Raw genomic sequence first — 19,157 nt, 5'->3', positions numbered from 1 at the left:
TGGTCGTCATAGGAACTTTGTCAAGAGCATCGTGTCATCATCACACCATTGACCTTTAGCCCACTAAATTCACCGTTAGATTGCATTGCACCGCGTGATGATTTCGAATTTAGGACAATATTGCCCACTTTCGTCTTCATGAAAAAGGGCCAAGTTATTGATCGTGTTTTCGGCGCTGCGAAATCCTCCAGCGGAAGCTTGTGCACCATAGTGGCCATGTTGCTTCTGCTTGATTGCTAATGGTTTCTAAATCTCTCTATCCTAATTTCCTAAATCGCTATTACTTCAAAGTTTAATTTTACCTTTGGTATATAATAAAATGATGCATTTTTACTACACATTTTGTATTATAACTATCTCGAGTTTCAAATATGGTTTCTGTTCACAAAGAGGGATAAATTAAACACAGCACGAGTAATGCTTTTAGTGTAATGCACACACAATATTGGTTTTATTTTTTAAGTTAGTTTACTGATCTCTTCACAACAGAGACTTTGGATATATCTCCACCAAGTTCTTCAAAAAGTACTAACAAGTTCCCTTTTGGCTTCAACCACGAACGCGGAACATGATACCTACATACAAAAAAGACTCATTTTAATACTAGAAGAGAGCTTAAGTAGCTCGAAAATGTATAGTTAAGAACAAAGCATTATTGTTACCATCTTTGTGTCGGCTCGCCACAACCAGACTGGCATTTGTTCTGCCTGTATGTTCCAGCGTAGTTACAACTTCCGCAGTCTCCTTTGGCAAATGCCATCCAGTATCTCCCTATGCTTTGCCCGTTTATCCAAGCTTGCCCTTTCCCCATACTCTTTAGATCCAAAGCCAGCGGCTCGTTCCCTCTAGGCGCGTCAAAATAGGCCTGCATATGTGATAAGCAAATACACATTGGGTCAACGTGAACATGTTTCAGCTTGTCATGTCTATAGGTCTACTATAACTAGACTCAAGACTTAATATTACAGATTATTGGTTAAAAAGGGCTTGGACAAGTCAGAGTTTCTTATTTACCTTGTACCATGTCAAAGGTTGTTTGTTTTGCTTAGCCAATGAGCCTTTGATCCAATCAACAGAGGAGTCCTCAGTAGGAGAGACCAAGTTCATTGATTCCCCTCGCAGACCAGCCTGTTGAAGTACCCGAAAAGGCGGAAATGTTATTTAGTTTCGGTTGTTAACTATCCATGAGAGTTTCATCTTGTAAGCATTATTGAATCTCACCTGATAAGTCCATTTCTGCCAACTCAAGTCTTTGTTACCCTCGTCAAGGCCATGAAGCACCACAGACCCGACGATTCCTGTGGCCCACGTCTCAAAATGTGGTCCAACATTCTTCACAACACACAAAAAGGAAACAATATTTATCAGTCTGCAACAGAAACTAAAACAAACATGCAGTTTATTTCATCCTTAGAACTAACCGGCAACCCAACTGCTACACTCAGTAGTGCGATTTTGTTAGCTCCACCTCGTAGATTGACTTGGGAGCTAAATGAAAACTTTCTGTTTTCTCTTGTTCCAAAGGCAGATCCTATTTCATTCAAACAGAAAATGATGAAACAGCTGTTTTCTTAGGAGTGAGTTAGCAAAAGAATGTATCATACCGTAAAAATGTCCATTGACAAACACATGAACAGCATGCCCTGCAGAATCCACTGTAAGAGTTGGCCATTTTCCTCCACGCAAGAATGATTCTGATGCCTTAATATCCACACTGCAATCCCCGGAAACACCGATTCATTTTCCAAGAACAAATCATGTTTGAGAAGCAAAGATAATGTTACTATTGGATATTCAAAATGTACCTGGTTGTGTACCACAGGTAATCAGTTGTATCTCGTGTAACATTAACCTGCTCCAACAATCCACGAGCTGTGATTGTCCCACGGTTTCCATAAGTAGCAATATCTTCATCGTATCTAGCAACCGAGTACAATATGGAACCAGATGGCACCATTTGCACATGTGATGTCTTTGCAGCAACCTGTCCAACAACTTCATATTAGCTTCAACATGATGCAACTAAAGGCTTTCCCACCAAAACAGCAACTACTAGTCCATTACTTACCGTCGCAGTGTTGAAAACAACGTTTCTACAATCTGGAAGAATGCTGATGGACCAAGCAGGTAGAGTATAGTGTCGGTTATTGAACACTACTTTTGCAGGTGCATTCATGTGATAGTTCGTTAAGAAAGCTACACAACTTCCTTTGCCAGCAGTGAACACATGAGCCTCCTCGTAGTTTCCTAGTTTAGTAACATGTGGATCAGAAGAAACTAAGGCAGCTTCACATTGCTTGATTGCCTGATGAAGCTGCTTAAGATGACTGTACTTGGGCTCTTGGACCAACCCTGCATCATCGAAAAAACAGACTTTTTTCGTAAAATTGTAAAAGGCTAAACAACATTTTGCACAACTGAATGTAAGAAAATTGTACCGTATTCATCGATAGGAGCATCATAGTCATAACTAGTGGTGATAAATGGACCTCCTGCGGTGCGTCCAAAGTTTGTTCCTCCATGGTACTGTCACATCACCACACAACAAGCATCAGAATGAAACCGAAACCGAAAACAGTTTTTCGTAATGTTCGTGCAAGGACTAATTACCATGTAGTAGTTTATATACGAACCGCCCTTTTGAATGAAACGAGCTACTCCAAATGCTAGATCCTCTACAGGTCGTTTAGGAACAGTTCCACCAAACTCTGTGAACCTTTTCACCATCATAGTGGACAACAAACACAATCAGTAAACATTTTGTGTCTCTAATAACATTACAGTTTTGCAAAGAAAGTATTTGTTTTTACCAGCCACTCCATGCCTCTGTCCACATAGTTGGCTTATACGGTTTATTTGGAGTAAAATAATCACAGTAGAATCCGTTGCAAGTGTTTATCTACAAAACAAGAAGCACAAGAAATTACAACATAGTACATTACTACTCTTATCAATCACAAAAGTTTAAAAGATTAGTCTCACAATTGGGTCAGGTGCATCATCTTCCTTGCACATCACCCACGGTACTCCCGTGTTTAAACCGACCGCCATTTTCGCAGCCCAATTGACATACGAGTGACCAGCCGGTCCAAGCCCTTTAAGATCTGGTTCAAACTCATTCTCAATCTAATACATTCAAAGATCAAACCTTTTAAGCAATGTCACAAAAAAAAAAAAAGATTAGTGAACTTGTATAATACCTGAGAAAGAATGATAGGTCCACCTTGTGACGCAAAGAATCTATGTTCTTTCATCATCTGAACAATCTTCTCTGTGAATCCTTGCATTGCAGACTTTAACCAATACACAAATGTTAACACTATACTAATCCAAAATTAAACAATAACCAACATTTATTATTACCTTGAAGGGTCCATTGTCAGTTCTGAAACTAATCCCATCTACATACTTCAACCACACAGGAAACCCTCTGCCACCAAAAAAAAAAAAAACACAACTTTCAAGAAATCAGTTTCAAATTTCAAAAATTGACTTTTTTAAAGAGAAATTTAATGAACATTACCCAAAATTCCATTCTGCACAAACATAAGGACCAATTCTGAGATGAACATAAAGACCCACTTCCTGAATCGTCTTAATGAATCTTACCAAATCATATCTTCCTTCGAAATTGTACTGCAATAAAAAAAACAAAACCCCACCAACTTCACTCATAGTATAGAAGAGAATCTAAAACTCCAAAAACCCAAATCTAGATTTGATAAAGTTAGTAACTTTAAAGAAGAATTTAACAAGAAAGAAGAAGAATTGTGTACAGTTCCAGGAGAAGGTTCATGACCATTCCAGAAAACATAAGTATCAATAACATCCAAGCCACCGTCTTTAGCTTTCTTTATAAGATCTTCCCACATCTATAAACAAAAAGAAAACATCAAATTTAAACAAAACCCATTTTTGTTCTATGATAAAGATTCGATTTTTCTTACCTCAGGAGTGCTTCTTGGGTAGTGAATAGAACCAGAGAGGAGGATTCTACGGTGGCCATTGATGACGATAGCTTTCTTATCGTAGGTTACACTACTACACTGGATCACACTGGATCCAATCAGCATTGTTGTTAGTAAGAAAGTTAGGATCTTGGAGAGAACCAAGATCGTTGTTCCCATTTTTAGATTTCTGATTTGAGAGGGAAATTGATTCTTTCAAAAAAAAAAAAAGAAAGAAAGATCAGAGAAGAAGCAACCAAAAAAAAGAAAACAGAGTGTGTAAATAAGTGACGTTGGTCTCTGATTCTCTGATATAGGTACTTGTGGTTTCGTCGCCTACTCTCATACAAAATTGGTGTAGTGAATTAGTTGGGAGATTAAAAATAAATTAATGGAGCTTTCCATATAGTTTTAAATTAATGTTTGCATTAACTTTTACATATACATACAAAATGTTTGTTTTCGATTTTATTGTGGTGGAAAAGTGATTGCTTTTCTATGGGTTTTGTAGAAAATTTTGATTTAGATATTGAATGGTTGTTGAGAATGAAGAGTTGTTGATTTGTGTATTGGAAATGCAATTATAATCTTGTGTTGTTAGATTACTAATTTTGTTTTTTTTTCAAAATTTTGTGTGAAATCGTATTTGATGATTTGTTAATACTACAGTATAACCTCCATAAATTAATATTCGATAAATTAGTAACATCTATAAATTAATAAATTCTTCCGGTCCCGAGTTGGGACCAGTGTAAAAATTGATACAAATCGATAAATTAATAAGATAATAACTTTTTCGAAAATCTTATATAAATATATGGTCTCATCAATATTATAAATTAATAATTATGTAAATTTACTAATATATACACATATATATATATATATATATATATCAATATTTATTAAAATATGACTTAGTATTATTTTTTCTTCGATTTCCATTAATTATTTGTAGAGTTTAATTCTAATATTTTTATTACGTCGAAAAAAACTTTGTATTATTTTTTGAAATTTAATAATTATTTTTTCTTTGTAATTAGTTTTAGAAAAATAATTAATTTTAAAGAAAAAACTACTTTTATATCAAATTTTTGTAAAAAAAATACAAAATTTGTAAAATCTCTTTATAAATTAATAATTATTAATTTATCGATAAATTAATACCTCTCTAAATTATTAATTTTCTCATCCCAACATTATTAATTTATAGAGGTTTTATTGTGGTTGGAATTATGTGTTACTTATATTTCAATTTTTCATATTTTTTAAAAATAAATTATTTTAGATTTTAATCTTGAGGTAGTTCAGAGTTTTTTTTGTTGCAAGTTTTAGAGTTTCAATATTTAATTTTATTATAGACTGAATTTTCATAAATTTTGTAGTTTGCAAGTTAAAAATGTAGAAACTCGAAAGTGAAAGTAGAACTTATTTCTAAATATTAGTTTAAATTTGTATGTTTCATCTTGACAAAGTGAATTCTCAAGATTTCGAAACCATTTAAATACAAAAATAAATAATTTATTCTACACATTTTCGTTATATTTATAGGTTTAGACTTATAGTCTTAGAGAATTACTATAGAAAAAAATATCTTGATAATATCCTTGCTTTAACGTATTTTTGCTTATTGATATTAGTGTTATTTTCATATCATAAAATGTAACTTGCAAAAGAAATTTTGTTAATATTGAATCATTTTTAATGAGAGAAACAAGAGACAAAAGTTTAAAGTTAGGAAATGGCTCCACATGGAAGAAGGGCCGAGGCAAAAAAGCAACAACGTCACATCACATCTACTATTTATTCCTTATGAGTATTTAGGCAAAATATACATGAGATGAGATACAATTACAATAAATCTAAAATAGTAACAAGTTTCTCAGATTATACATGTACGGGTAGTGAATTGGATTAATTTGTGTTTCGCTTTTTCTGACTAACGCTAATCTTACCAAACGAATGTGAGCCATATTTTTTGGTCATATCTCGCATGACAAACGCATATAGTTAAGTAGGGGGCCCTATGCTAATAACGTTTATGTTTATTTGGAAAAAATATCTCTAACAAGTAACAACTATATCAACTATATTGGTTTAGTACATAATTAAATTAAATGTTATCATAAATGAATTGGCTATACTTACTATTTAATTAGTACTCCTTCTGATTCACTATATTTGTAGTTTAAGGTTTTTTCACAAAGATTAAGAAAACACAAAAATCTTATTTAATTTATCTTTTTTTCTATAAAAATATCATTAACTACATTTAATTCAACCAATAAGAAAATATACTGTAAAATATAATTGGTCAAAAATTATTAAATATATTAATTTTTGCATAGATGAATAAAAATAACATTTTGCAGAAAAACAAAATTCCTTAAACTACAAATATAATGAAACAGAAGGAGTTGTATATTATGTCATTTATAAAGTTACTATTAATTATGGGAAGAATAATTATAGCATGCAGAGTATTTTAGAAAGATTACGAGCCATGATCGGTATTCTTTTTCGTTTTGTCCAGTATTGTATTAATTGAAGGTTTAGAAAGCCAATTAGGAGAAATCTTGTTTACATACATAATATATAATACGGGAAGACACGGACATTATGAACAGTTTGTTAATTAGCATTATTTTGAAAAATTGTGAAAGTTTCTAAAAGAAACAAATGATTCTTGATTATATAGTCTTTTAAATATCAGATATAATTTCATTTGAGAAAAACGCAAAAGAATAGTTCTCACGACATTTTTTATTTTCGTTAATCAAATAAAGCTATTTGGCTAATTACCTTTTAAAACTATATTGAAAACCGGACTACAAGTTCATGTTAACAAAAGCATACCAAATAAAAACTTTGCAACAAAAAAGTTCATGTTTGACTAAAGAAAACCGGACATTATAATCCAATAAACAATATAGACCAAATAAAACTGGCAACACCCACACCGACTAATGAAATTTAAAGTCGATGAGATAATGAATTAGGTTTGATGTTGAAATCATGATTTATAATAGCTTAATAGGAACCGGACCATAGAAACATGTGCGAAAACGACAACAAGGAGAAGCAGAAGAAGAAGCAACACGGTGATGGGTTTGCTGGGCTCCATTGCATGTGATCGTGATCCAGATTTACAATTCTTTTATTTTATCCTTTGCATTATACATATATCCATAATATATTATTCCAAGAAATTTATCTGATAGTTCATGTGCATTACATTTATTTTTAGTTTTGTTTCATTGGGTCGTGGACGACAGTATACTTTGGTCTCAATCCATATTCCATGCATACTTTGGTTTCACTCAATGTCCTTCCAAAATGATTAAAACTTAGCTTCCACGAGGATTTTGAACATGTGCTCATCATCTTCTATTAACCTAGCTTCTTTACGTAAACAAATTTGGACCTATGATTTCTGATTTGTGTGCCACCTATTGTTCCTCTTTAGGAAAAAGTGTTGTCACAATAGATTAGCTATAACGGGTTTATTTTGTTTCTTTAATTACGTGAATAATATCTGTTTTCATATAGATAAATTCTATTATATATAGCTATATATGATCATAACTGATAGTATGATAGCTAAATAATTGGGAAAATTTCAAAAAAACGCTAATTAATTTTTTTTAGAATTTTAATACTCAATTGTTTTATAAAAAATAAAAATCTAATGAATTAAATTGGTGTAAAAAAAATACGATATATTTTTGATTGGTTAAATCATACGTACGAGTTAAAAGACGTTAATTTGGGTAACAGAATCGTTAAACCGAGATTAATAGTTAAAAATCCGTGGTTAACTGGACTAAGTAAAAAATTACAGTCCCCTCATTTGTTTTCAAACTGGCTTGTTAACTATTAACTCCACTTTAGCAATTATGTCACCCAAATTAACGCTTGTTAACTTGTATGTATGATTTCACCAATCAAAATTATATCGTATTTTTTAAGATCAATTTTATATATTATGTTTTTATTTTCCAATAAAAAACAGTTGAATATTAAAATTTCAAATAAAAATTAGTTGAAGTTCTTTTCGAATTTTTTCCGAATTTTTTCCTTAAATAATTTATCAGTGTTTTTCTATCATCATACCTAGCCAAAACCAAATTTTTGTCAAGTCAACACGAATTAGATTGTTACATAGATTTCGTAGTTTATGTTTATCCGTGTACCATCACAGCTTATAATACCATTTGATTTGAATTCGTGTATGCATTTGTCTTTAAATATTGTTAGTGGATGCCCAAAAAGGAAAAATGAATCGTTAGTGGATGCGTAAAAATAAATTGATATGTGAATATCGGATATTTTGTGACGACTGGATTAAAAATGATTATGGAATCATGATTATAAAGATATAAATCAAAAACTAAGAGTAAAAAGATGCGCACTGCAGTGACAGTGGAGCTTTTGATTAGTTTTGTTGATAACGAGGAGTGAGATGCCGTTTAAGCGCCGTTTGTCACTCTTATTGAAAATTGTTATACACGTAAACGCCGCTTAATCTCCGTTCCGTTTACGTCGGTGTATGGCTGATCCAGACGAAATGACATTATACGTGTAAATAATAATGTTAAGCATTCTCATATCAATATTAAGTGGTCATTTGACAAGCAATGATTGTAAATAAAATAAGAGGTCAACATATGTTTCAAAATTAATATTTTCATGTTCAAAGGACATCATTCCCCCAAACATTATGATAAAATTTTCGTACACTTCATAAGAATTATGTTCATTTCAAAAATGTATGAGACACAATCTGAAGAAAAAGAAACAATCTTCAAGCCCTAAATCGATGAACCGAAAGAGATTCTATTTCACCCTTATCAACATTGGCTTTTACAGAAACTATGTCTTACTCTAACATATATCAATCGGTAACAAGATCATAAACTACAATATTTGATGAAAATTATAAGATTCAAAATCTCTTTATATATTTGTAATTTTGTCCGCGAAATTTATATATTTGTAACTGATTGTTTTAAAAAACTGAATAATTTGAATTTGCTCATTATTATTATCCTTGTATGAATAAGAATGTAGGAAAAACACATAAAAAGTTCCTATATTTATGTAAAGTCTTCATACAGTAATATAGTATACAAATAATTATTTTATTCATCTAAACATAAAATAAAATCAAGAAAATATTGTATATATATATATATATCTTACGTAAAAACAGTTATACTATCGTTTATTATACAATAAAGAAAAACATTATCAAACTCATATCCAGGTTTAGATAGAATTGGGTAAAATAATTTTGTTTTCCAATCTGTGACGATCAGATTTGATAAAGGCTATCCTAAAACTTAAGAGTATAGATCCGTGTCAAACCAAGTTAAATTTGACTATAGGTCTAAAACAAATTTACACTAATAACTATATTATACCACTAAAATTACCGTTTTTGTAATTGTCAATATATAACTATACATCAAATCTTTAACTTCAGAATTAGTACCTAGTAGATGTTACTTTAAAATCGAGACTACAACAGTTTTACGGTAAGACTTTTTCTCAAAATTTAATGCTTCTTAAAACTATAATATATTTTGCTGCCGAGCCTGACTGTAGTTAATATACTTTCTAACTAATAGGAACCATGAACGAGAGGGAAAACATGGTGAAAGCTCAATTTATCATTAATGATCTAAAGAGTTTGTTATAATCATCTATAGTATATAGACTCTACTAAACCAGAAATAACCAAAAGATTCACCTTAATTAGATGAATAAACCGGACTATACCGATCCTTTAACCACTTCTATTATTCACAAGTATAGCCTAAGTATATACAAGCTAATCCCCCCCCCCCCCCCCCACCACACACACACACCCAAGATGGTAGTGGGGCTGCACACTCCCATCTTGCCAATAAGCTTGTGAAACTGAGCCGGATAAATGGCCTTAGTCAATGGATCAGCCACATGTTCGCCAGTCTCCACAAGCATGGTTTTAATAAAACCTGATTCAACTGCCTCCCGTGTCTTATAACAATGAATTGTTGACGATGTGCAAAGCAGCTGTATTATCACAATAGAGATAAGCTGGAGGAACGAATGGCACCTTGAAGTCATTAAGAAGCCTAGAAAGCCAAATCATCTCCTTAGTGCCTTGTGACATAGCTCGAAACTTTGCTTCTGCTGTACTCATAGAAACTGTATCTTGCTTCTTTGATTTTCATGAAACCAAAGAGTCTCCAATGAACATGCAATAAGCAGCAACACAACGACGAGAATCGGTACAAGAACCAAAGTCTGAATCTGTGTAACCTTTCAAATCAAATTTATCATCTGCAGGATAGAAAAGACCTTGCCCAACTGTGCCTTTTAAATATCGGAGAACTTTATGAACAACACTCAAATGAACACTTGTTGGAGCATGAGAAAACTGACACACAGTGTTGACTGCATAGGCAATACCATGTCTTGTAATCTGCAAGTACATCAACTTCTCAACCAACTTTTTATAAGAGGTAGAATCAGTCAGAGGAACACCATCTTCTTTGTTCAACTTGACACTCGTATCCAAAGGAATTGAAGAAGGCTTACTACCAAGAAAACCTGTAGTAGATAACAACTCCAAAATGTATTTCCTTTGGCAAATTGAAATCCCTTTAGCTGAACGTGCAATCTCAATACCAAAAAAGTATTTAGCTGCACTCAAATCTCTCAACTTGAAATAAGACTTCAGTTCTGTAGTAAACTGAGTCACTGCATTATCACTGTTACTCACAATCATTATGTCATCCACATAGACCAAAACTCCCATCAAAACTCCACTTGCAAACTTGATAAACAAAGTATGATCTGCATTAGACTTCTGAAAACCCATTCCCTTCAAAGTGTTGGACAGTTTGAGATACCATTGCCGAGAAGCTTGTTTGAGGCCGTAAATTGATTTATGCAAACGACAAACAGCATGAGGAGGCAAAGATTCACCAATAAGATCTGCATAACCTGGGGGAATCTTCATATATATCTCTTCATCCAAATCTCCATTCAAAAATGCATTAGAAATGTCTAGTTGAAGAACTGACCACTTCATTTTGGCAGCAAGCAACAACATCATTCTAACAGAAGTCAACTTAGCAACAGGTGAGAAGGTTTCTTCATAATCCAAACTCTCCTCTTGAGTATACCCTTTTGCAACCAAACGTGCCTTGTATCTCTCTATACTTCCATCTGCATTGTGTTTGATAGTGAAGACCCATTTACAACCAATAGCTTTCTTATTAGGAGGAAGACTTACCACACTCCAGGTATTAGTCTGAATCATAGCACCAATCTCCTCTTTCATCGCATCACACCATGCCTTAAAATCTTTAGCTTCTGAATATCTTTGTGGGACTACCGCATTTGTGATATTGTTAATAAAGGCATGAAAAGGCTCAACTATATATGAATAAGAGATATAGTCTTTTATGGGATATAAGATAGTACTAGTATTATTATAACAATGAAAATCCTGAAAGTGTTTTGGGGGTTTCTTTTGTCTTTTAGACTGTGGATCGAAAGGAACCAAAGCCTTGGAGGATGACACATCTTGATGTGGATGTGCATCAGAGAGTGATGTTTGCTCAAGAGGCAAATCATCGGGTTTAGCAGGGAACTGTAATAGAGGAAATAACTCTTTGATATCATCCTTGATAGTGGATGATATGAAAGAAAAAATATCCTCATGGAAAATGACATGTCTTGAAATAGAAACGGCATGTGTCTCTATATCTAATAGCTTATACCCTTTGTAACCTAGAGGATATCCTAGAAAGACACAGGCTCTAGCCCTAGGCTCAAACTTATGTCTATGTTTAGGAGAAGATGAACTATAACACAAACAACCAAAGGTCTTTAAAGATTCATAAGTAGGAGGTATGTTCTTAAGCTTCTCATAAGGAGACTTATTATATAAGACATGGGTAGGTAATTTATTGATTAGAAACACTGCGGTTAATACATAATCTCCCCAAAATTCTAAAACAGTAAGGCTCTAGCAACATTCAAGATGTGTTGATGCTTTCTCTCTACCACAGAATTTTGTTCAGGAGTTTCAGGACATGAATGATATGCAACAATACCATGTGCAGCAAACAAATCAGTAAATTTCAATTCATGTGCATTGTCTGATCTAACTGATTTTAGCTTAGTCTGATATTGAGTGTGAACCATATTAATGAAAGTCGGAAAAGCATGCAAAACATCTGATTTGTTCTTTAGCAAATAATTCCAAGTGGCTCTACTAAAATCATCAACAATAGTGAGGAAATATCTAAAACCATCTTTAGTAAGGACATAGAAAGGTCCCCAAGTATCAATATGAACCAAATCAAATGCAGCCTTACACATGTTTTGTCTAGATTGAAAAGATAAATGTTTTTGTTTTGACAAATGACAAACACGACAAACTGGTGAATGTTCTTTATTTATCTTTTTATCTTTAAGATTCAATACATCAGACAACAAATCTATCTTAGAATAAGCAGGATAACCTAATCTCTTATGCCATGTAATAGAATCAACAACAACAGACGAGCAAATAGAAAACTCAGGACTCATAGAATTGGTACCTTTTAAAGACACAGTATGATTATTTTCATTGAATCCAGAACATAAAGATTCCCAACTTGACTACCTCTACCAATCATCAACTCCTTTGTAAGTTCCTGAACAAAACATTCATCAGACGTAAAACTAACTTTTGTTTTTAAAGATTTTGTGAGAACACTAACACTGATCAAATTGAATTTAAATTCAGGAATATAAGCACATTGTGGAGAGAGATTGCATCAGACAGTTGAATGAACCCTATGCCTGCTATCTTAACAGTACAATCATTTGGGAGTCTAACAAAGGTATTTTCTAAGATCCTGAATTCTAGATATAGGTCTCTATTGTGTGTAACATGGTGAATGGCTCCTGAATCTATTACCCAAGCTCTAGGAGACACAGCCGGTTCTTGAGATATAGAAGAAATAAGCATGTCATAATAGGCATTTGAGAATAGTGACAGGAATGTACTTGAGATCTGTGAGATCATAGGTACGGAGGGACTTGCAGAAGTCGAAGCAGAAGATGTTATCGGCATGGGTGAGATAGATGCAGTGTGAAGCTTAGTACTAAGATAAGAAATCATAGTCTGGATTTGATCAGTCGAGAACTCTTCACAAGAATCTGTCTTCTCACTCGGTGTCTCATTCACCGGCTGGAGCTGAGTACTTGCAAGATTGGTAGAACCAATAGTCTGCGCTTTAGTCCATTTGGAACCAGGTGGATAACCATGCTTCTTATAGCATTTGTCTACCAAATGACCAAGCTTGTTGCAGAAAGAACACTTAGGTTTCTTGTATGAACCTTGAGCCATATTAACTTGAGAATCAATAACAGGAGAAGCTTGAACTTGAAAGGCAGCAGTCAGATTTGATAAGGGAGTACTTCCAACTAGACGCTGACTCTCATCTTGATCAAGCATATTGTATATCTCAGTTAAGCCTGGACGTGGTTTCATGTTCAGAATCTGTCCCCTAATGTGAGCAAAGTTATCATTCAACCCCATAAGAAACTGAATGATTCTGCTAGTCTCAGCCTCTTCGAGCAATTCCTTAACATGGTCACAATTACACTTCCTCACTGTGAGAACTCTAGTGTTAGCCAGCTGTACCCAAAGTGTCTTCTTCTTCGTGTAATAAGTGGATAAATCCAGATTTCTCTGTTTCAGAGTATGAATTGACTGTTCAAGCTGATACTTCCTTGGAAGATTACTCACTCTGAACCTTGAGAATAGATCATTCCACATTTCAACTGCATCTTCATAATACAGTATGCTATCATAAATCTCCTTACTCACCACATTCAATAACCAAGTTTTAACCATACTATTGCATCTACTCCAGATCCTGAACATACGATCACTAACATCAGGCCTAGGAAGAGATCCATCAACAAAGCTCAACTTATTCTTTGCATCTAAACTCATTCGCATAGCTATAGACCAATTGTTGTAACTCGTTCCATCAAGAACATGAGAAACAATATTCAGACCTAGATGATCTGATGAGTGAAGGAAGAACGGACTATGAGCATTGTCGTATGATTCAATCGCTGCGGAATGTGATTGAAAACGATCGCGATTAGCCGTAATTTTGAGAGACGGAGGTTCAACGATGTCATCGGCAACTGGATATGAAGAACCAGCTCGAGTCTTCATCGGTGAATACTCAGATGTTGGAGAAGAACTCCGATTCTGCGCTTTCTTCTTCTGTTTCACCATGGATAGAGAGATCGAAGCTCAAATGTGTTAACGGAACTTGAATCGAAGCTTCAGGAGGTGATTCTGATCAGCTAGAGCTCAAATCAACACAAATCCAGGATAGATTCAACACTTTAACGGTGAAAAACGAAGAAAACAATGAGAAATCGATGAGAAATCAGAGAAGCAAGAGCAGAAAATGCTCTGATACCATAATAGGAACCATGAACGAGAGGGAAAACATGGTGAAAGCTCAATTTCTCATTAATGATCCAAAGAGTTTATTACAATCATGTATAGTATACAGACTCTACTAAACCAGAAATAACCAAGAGATTCACCTTAGATGAATAAACCGGACTATACCGAGCCCTTAACCACTTCTATTATTCACAAGTATAGCCTAAGTATATACTAACTAAAATCTATTATTACTTCTAATAGTATTTTCGGTGATTCATATAATAATTTGAATAATTGTCAATTACTAAAAAAACTCTCACTAAATTAGAGAAAATGTAAGATCCTGTTTCTCAATAATTTATTTTAACATATAACAAACGCTACCAGTTTGGTTTCTAATGAGTATCCATTTTGGTAGCTAAAATTTTTATCAGCACCAAACCTAACCAAGTGAATACTAAAACAATCTGGAGGTACTAACTCTTACTATACTCTAAATTCACCAAATCAAGATCCAAAGCTCAAGAGCTTTGAGGTGTGAGACTTAACGCAACAGTTTTACAACATGACATCAATGAGTTTGAAGCAAAAGCTTTGACATGGCAATATCCTCTCATTTTACTCATCAGCTTCATCTTCTTCTTCTACCCGAATCTGCTTCCCGAATTTCTTCAATGCCAGAGAATATACTTCTTTCTTTCTCATTGATGTTCTTTCTGCAACCGTTTTCACCGCCTGATAAAGTTTGATGTTAAATCCGGAATCATTAAGTCATTAAGTCACATATCGATCAATATCTATGAACTGAACAGTCTAAGTTCAATTCTATATCTGTAACGTATGGTAATTGAAGCTTAGTTTCCAAGAAGAGTAAGTTCTCAAATCAAAATGGTTACCGTGGAAAGGCTATGCCCATCAGAGATCAGGCCTCTCAACTCTTCTTCAAGTTGAGACTCTGTTGGATTTTCAGCTTTGGTTTCTTCCTTTCCTTCTATCAAAAGCGTGATTTCTCCTTTTGGTTGGCGGATCAGAAACTCTTGCTTGGCTTCCGCTATCGAACCCCTCCAAAACTATAGTAGAAGAGCATCTCTCATCAGTGGGGGGTTTACCATAAAGTTTCATGTATTACTAACACACGTTACATATAAAGTGATAAAGGATGTTACCTCTTCATGCAGCTTTGTAATCTCTCGAGCTATTACACATTGCCTGCACCATAAATCTATGTCAGGACCAGGCATGGGACTGCTTCTAAGTCGTAACACTAGAAGATAAAAGATATCGCATTGAGAGAGGCTTAATTCATCAAATATCAACAATAAGGAACAAGAGAGAAAAGAAAGTGGATGTACATAGATATCAATCCAGCAGATGTTAACATAACTTGCTTGAAACATGCAACAAACCTTGATTCACCAAAGTAAGGGGTTGTTTCTTCAAGAAACTGTGACAACTTATGAGGGGGAACATAAAAGATCTGTGTTCTTGTCTCATTTGATGAAACAATCAGCCTCTCCTTCCTTGTTCCAGAATGCTTAGGAAGAAATCCAACTGTATTAAAAACAAAGTAGTTCAGAAATTATAAACTTTATATAAAGCCAGGTTCGCATCAGGTTGACCGGTAAATCGGAGAAGAAGTTACCGAATGTGAACTCATCTGTCTCCAAACCAGATGCAGAAAGAGCAGCAACTACAGCACAAGCCCCAGGGATTGGAATCACATCTATATTTTCTTTCGCACACATTTTAGCCTGAGGAAAGATGATAGCACTTGTTTCTCATACTCTTCAGCTTATAAGTGACTAGAGAACATTTTCAGACTATGTGTAACACACTAGTAAGTAAGTTGATTATAAACAAAACTAGCCTGGAAAAAAGCTCAAAGGAGAAGCTATAATATGCACTCACAAGTTGAGTACCGGGATCACTAATTCCCGGTGTGCCAGCATCGCTGATAAGTGCAACAATCTCTCCTTGTTTCAACCGTGTCAACACCGCTTGTTCTCTCTGAGCCTCGTTGAACTTGTGATAACTAAGCTACAAACCTAAACCTCATAAATTCAAAACCATCACATGATAAAAACCAAAGAGACTACTACTACTACTTTCCATATACAAGTAACTTACAAGCTGAGCTTTAATATTGTAATACTGTAGCAACTTCCCAGAGTGTCTTGTATCCTCAGAGAGTATCACATCCGCAGATCTCAATACACGAATCGCACTAACAAATTCTAAGCATTAGAAATCAGAACACATTTCAAACAATGCAAAGAAGCTTAGATATTGAAGAGTACCGTAAAGTGATATCTTCGAGGTTTCCGATTGGAGTTCCGACGAGGTAAAGCCCAGGCTTGAGAGGACCCTGAAAGCAGCTAAATTGTAAGAAACCCTAAAACCGTAATCGAATTTGATCCAGAAACAGAGATGAGTGAATTTTTACGCGTTTTGAATCATCCTTGGCTACAGAGTCGGCGAACTCCGACGACGAGCAAAATGAAATTGCGGCGGTTGTGGAGAGAATCGGTGAACGGAAGAGAATCGAGAGAGTAGAGGTACGAAGGAAAGAACAAGGAAGACAAACTCTCGCCATTCCCGCGCACTTCTCTGTGTTAAGCTTCTTCTCTGTTTATCTTCCAAAGCTAAAAATGGTGTCTTTTTAGCTTCTGTCTCATAAACCCTAACCGAACCGAACCAAAGGATTATGGATCGGTTTTTGGTTTTGTTTCGGTTAGAACTTAATACCTATGTGGTTAGCAGCGATTTCGACAAAGTTAAAGTTTTTTTTATACGTTTAGGTAATAATGAAGGTATATAGTGATTTAACACCAAGACATTCAAAAGTAAGCATATCTTAGCTTAAGGTTACGTTCAGACAAAAACTTAACCAGGATCCCATAATATAAAGCCGAACTAATAACAAAAAGAGTTGCACATTCTATCACACCAAAGAGCTTAAAATCTTTCTTCTTCTATCAGAGAAGGGTAACCCTCTGACCGCAGCATAAACTCATCAGTGAAGGTTTCTTCAGATCCGGTTTGGTCCTCAGAAGCATTCCTCGTCGAAGGTTGTCTTCGTACCAAAGCTTCTTAGCAACGTTGTACTTGGGTCCAACAGGGTATGAAGCTATCTCAGCCACGTCAACAGAAATCTTACCAGTCTTCTTTTGCAGCGCCTTCTCTGCTTCGTTGGAAGAATTAAACTCCACAAAGCCACAGCCCACAGGCTCACCCATGTGGTCTACAATAATTCGAATATGAACAATTTCTCCAACATCACTGAAGAAATTGATGATAGTTGGTACTATTAGACGACAGTTGTAAGGGAGATTGGCGACAAAAACTGTATTTTTTCTTGCAGCAACTTCCTCAAGAAAATCAGGAGTTTCATCAAGTCCTTCCACTCCCTCAACTTCTTTAATGAGAAGGCTCTCTCTTCGAAGGTAGTCTTCGTACCAAACCTTGTGATCTAGGCAAAACTTGGGTGGACGGTGTGGAGCTGTCTTAGCTCCGTCAAGAGAAATCTTGTAATTGTGCAAATATTCACCGTTCTTTACCAGCGCCTTCTCTGCTTCGTTAGCAGAAGCAAACTCAACAAAACCCCAGCCCGCATGCTTTCCCTGGCTGTTTACAATAAGTCGAACATGAACAACTTCTCCAACATCTTTGAAGAAATTGATGATATCTGATATCTGAATGGAGTCACGGAGATTGGCAACAAAGAGCGTTTTTGTTATGGCAGCTTCCTCAGCAAAACCAGGAGATTCATGTCCTTTCATCAACAGAATCTTATGATTGTGCAGATATTCACCATTTTTCTCTTCCAGAGCCTTGTTTGCTCCGTAAGCAGAAGCAAACTCAACAAATCCATAGCCCACATGCTTACCCTCGTGGTTTACAACAAGTCGAACGCTAACAACTTGTGCAACACCATTGAAGAAACCTTTGATATGTGCTATTTTAGTTAGGGGAGAGAGATTGGAAACAATGACTACTTCGTCAACAAAATCAGGAGGTGTCTCATCTTCTTCGATGACAAGGCTATCTAGTTGAAAGGAGTCTTGGTTCCAAACCTTGTGCTCGATGCAAAACTTGATTGGACGGTATGGACTTGTCTGAGCAACTTTAAGAGAAATCTCTTGATCGTGCAAATATTCACCATTCTTCTTTTCCAGTGCCTTGTTTGCCTCACTAGCAGAAGAAAACTCAACAAAGCCAGAACGCAACAGCTTCCCGTGTGGCTTAAGCAAATTCGAACATTAACAACTTCTCCAACATCACTGAAGAAATCGATGATATCTGAAATTTTTGTTTGCCTAGAGAGCTCGGATACAAAGAGCGTTACGGAAACAGCCTTCGCTGAGATTAGATTATCTTGTTGCTCAAGACTACAAGCAAATCCTTCCGTTGTCTCCTTCTCCTCAGACGTTTCCTTATGTTTCCTGAGAAAAGGTTTGGTCTCCAAATCAGCTTCCGGCTTTCGCTTACCCAATCGAACAACTTTGGCGGCCGATTCCTTGCTAGAACTCTCCATGGAGAAGAAGATGAAAACGGCGACGGCTTATTTTCCGGGGAGCTAGGGTTTGTTCAAAGTTAAAGTTTAAATACTCTTTTTGTTAAAAAAAATAATATTTGGTTAGCAAGATTTATGTAATTCTCAATTTTTTTTTTTCTTTCAAAGAAATCCATGAAACCAATTTTCATATATTTCCCTTACACTCATGTTTACTATATAAACTCGCCATTTA

At 35.0% G+C, this 19,157-nt stretch overlaps 3 protein-coding genes and 1 pseudogene across 5 annotated transcripts; all 4 read right to left on the bottom strand.

The window, feature by feature from the left end:
* Positions 1–304: 304 nt before the first annotated feature.
* BGAL5 (beta-galactosidase 5) lies at positions 305–4,463 on the bottom strand. 2 transcript variants are annotated; one of them, NM_103587.3, is made up of 17 exons: positions 3,948–4,463; positions 3,777–3,872; positions 3,524–3,636; positions 3,364–3,430; positions 3,201–3,293; positions 2,983–3,126; positions 2,811–2,899; positions 2,611–2,716; positions 2,439–2,526; positions 2,069–2,352; positions 1,806–1,984; positions 1,605–1,714; positions 1,422–1,531; positions 1,222–1,332; positions 1,015–1,128; positions 663–865; positions 305–575 (listed from the first exon to the last, which is right to left on the bottom strand). In NM_103587.3, exons 1-17 carry the CDS (start codon positions 4,125–4,127, stop codon positions 464–466), a joined length of 2,199 nt encoding a protein of 732 aa, NP_175127.1. In that variant the 5' UTR covers positions 4,128–4,463; the 3' UTR covers positions 305–463. The 2 variants fall into 2 exon arrangements, with proteins under 2 accessions (NP_175127.1, NP_001320473.1); NM_001333243.1 differs by lacking the exons at positions 3,777–3,872; positions 3,948–4,463 and having other exon boundaries at positions 312–575; positions 3,524–3,716.
* Positions 4,464–9,818: 5,355 nt separating this feature from the next.
* On the bottom strand, positions 9,819–14,219 carry AT1G45120 (annotated as a pseudogene; the record flags this gene model as incomplete). Its single annotated transcript has 1 exon — positions 9,819–14,219.
* Positions 14,220–14,746: 527 nt separating this feature from the next.
* On the bottom strand, positions 14,747–17,099 carry AT1G45110 (Tetrapyrrole (Corrin/Porphyrin) Methylase). Its single transcript, NM_103586.4, has 9 exons — positions 16,853–17,099; positions 16,707–16,774; positions 16,537–16,633; positions 16,318–16,446; positions 16,052–16,160; positions 15,816–15,960; positions 15,576–15,618; positions 15,306–15,479; positions 14,747–15,144 (listed from the first exon to the last, which is right to left on the bottom strand). The coding sequence occupies exons 1-9, from the start codon at positions 17,000–17,002 to the stop codon at positions 15,028–15,030; spliced, it is 1,032 nt and encodes a 343-aa protein (NP_175126.2). The 5' UTR covers positions 17,003–17,099; the 3' UTR covers positions 14,747–15,027.
* Positions 17,100–17,384: 285 nt separating this feature from the next.
* Positions 17,385–18,943, bottom strand: AT1G45100 (RNA-binding (RRM/RBD/RNP motifs) family protein; the record flags this gene model as incomplete). Its single annotated transcript, NM_103585.1, has 2 exons — positions 17,385–18,436; positions 18,502–18,943. The coding sequence occupies 2 exons, from the start codon at positions 18,941–18,943 to the stop codon at positions 17,385–17,387; spliced, it is 1,494 nt and encodes a 497-aa protein (NP_175125.1).
* Positions 18,944–19,157: the final 214 nt, after the last annotated feature.

The sequence above is a fragment of the Arabidopsis thaliana genome, assembly GCF_000001735.4.
Source record: "Arabidopsis thaliana chromosome 1 sequence".
Taxonomy (NCBI): Eukaryota; Viridiplantae; Streptophyta; class Magnoliopsida; order Brassicales; family Brassicaceae; genus Arabidopsis; species Arabidopsis thaliana.
This window is presented reverse-complemented; position numbering and strand designations above follow the sequence as displayed.

Coding starts and splice junctions, on each gene's coding strand:
- BGAL5 (NM_103587.3), bottom strand. CDS start 4,127: ATGGGAACAACGATCTTGGTTCTCTCCAAGATCCTAACTTTCTTACTA. Junction 3,127..3,200: donor GACCTATCATTCTTTCTCAG/GTATTATACAAG, acceptor TGAATGTATTAG/ATTGAGAATGAGTTTGAACC. Junction 2,527..2,610: donor CGTATATAAACTACTACATG/GTAATTAGTCCT, acceptor GTGATGTGACAG/TACCATGGAGGAACAAACTT.
- AT1G45110 (NM_103586.4), bottom strand. CDS start 17,002: ATGGCGAGAGTTTGTCTTCCTTGTTCTTTCCTTCGTACCTCTACTCTC. Junction 15,961..16,051: donor GACAGATGAGTTCACATTCG/GTAACTTCTTCT, acceptor TTTTTAATACAG/TTGGATTTCTTCCTAAGCAT. Junction 15,480..15,575: donor TTACAAAGCTGCATGAAGAG/GTAACATCCTTT, acceptor CTTCTACTATAG/TTTTGGAGGGGTTCGATAGC.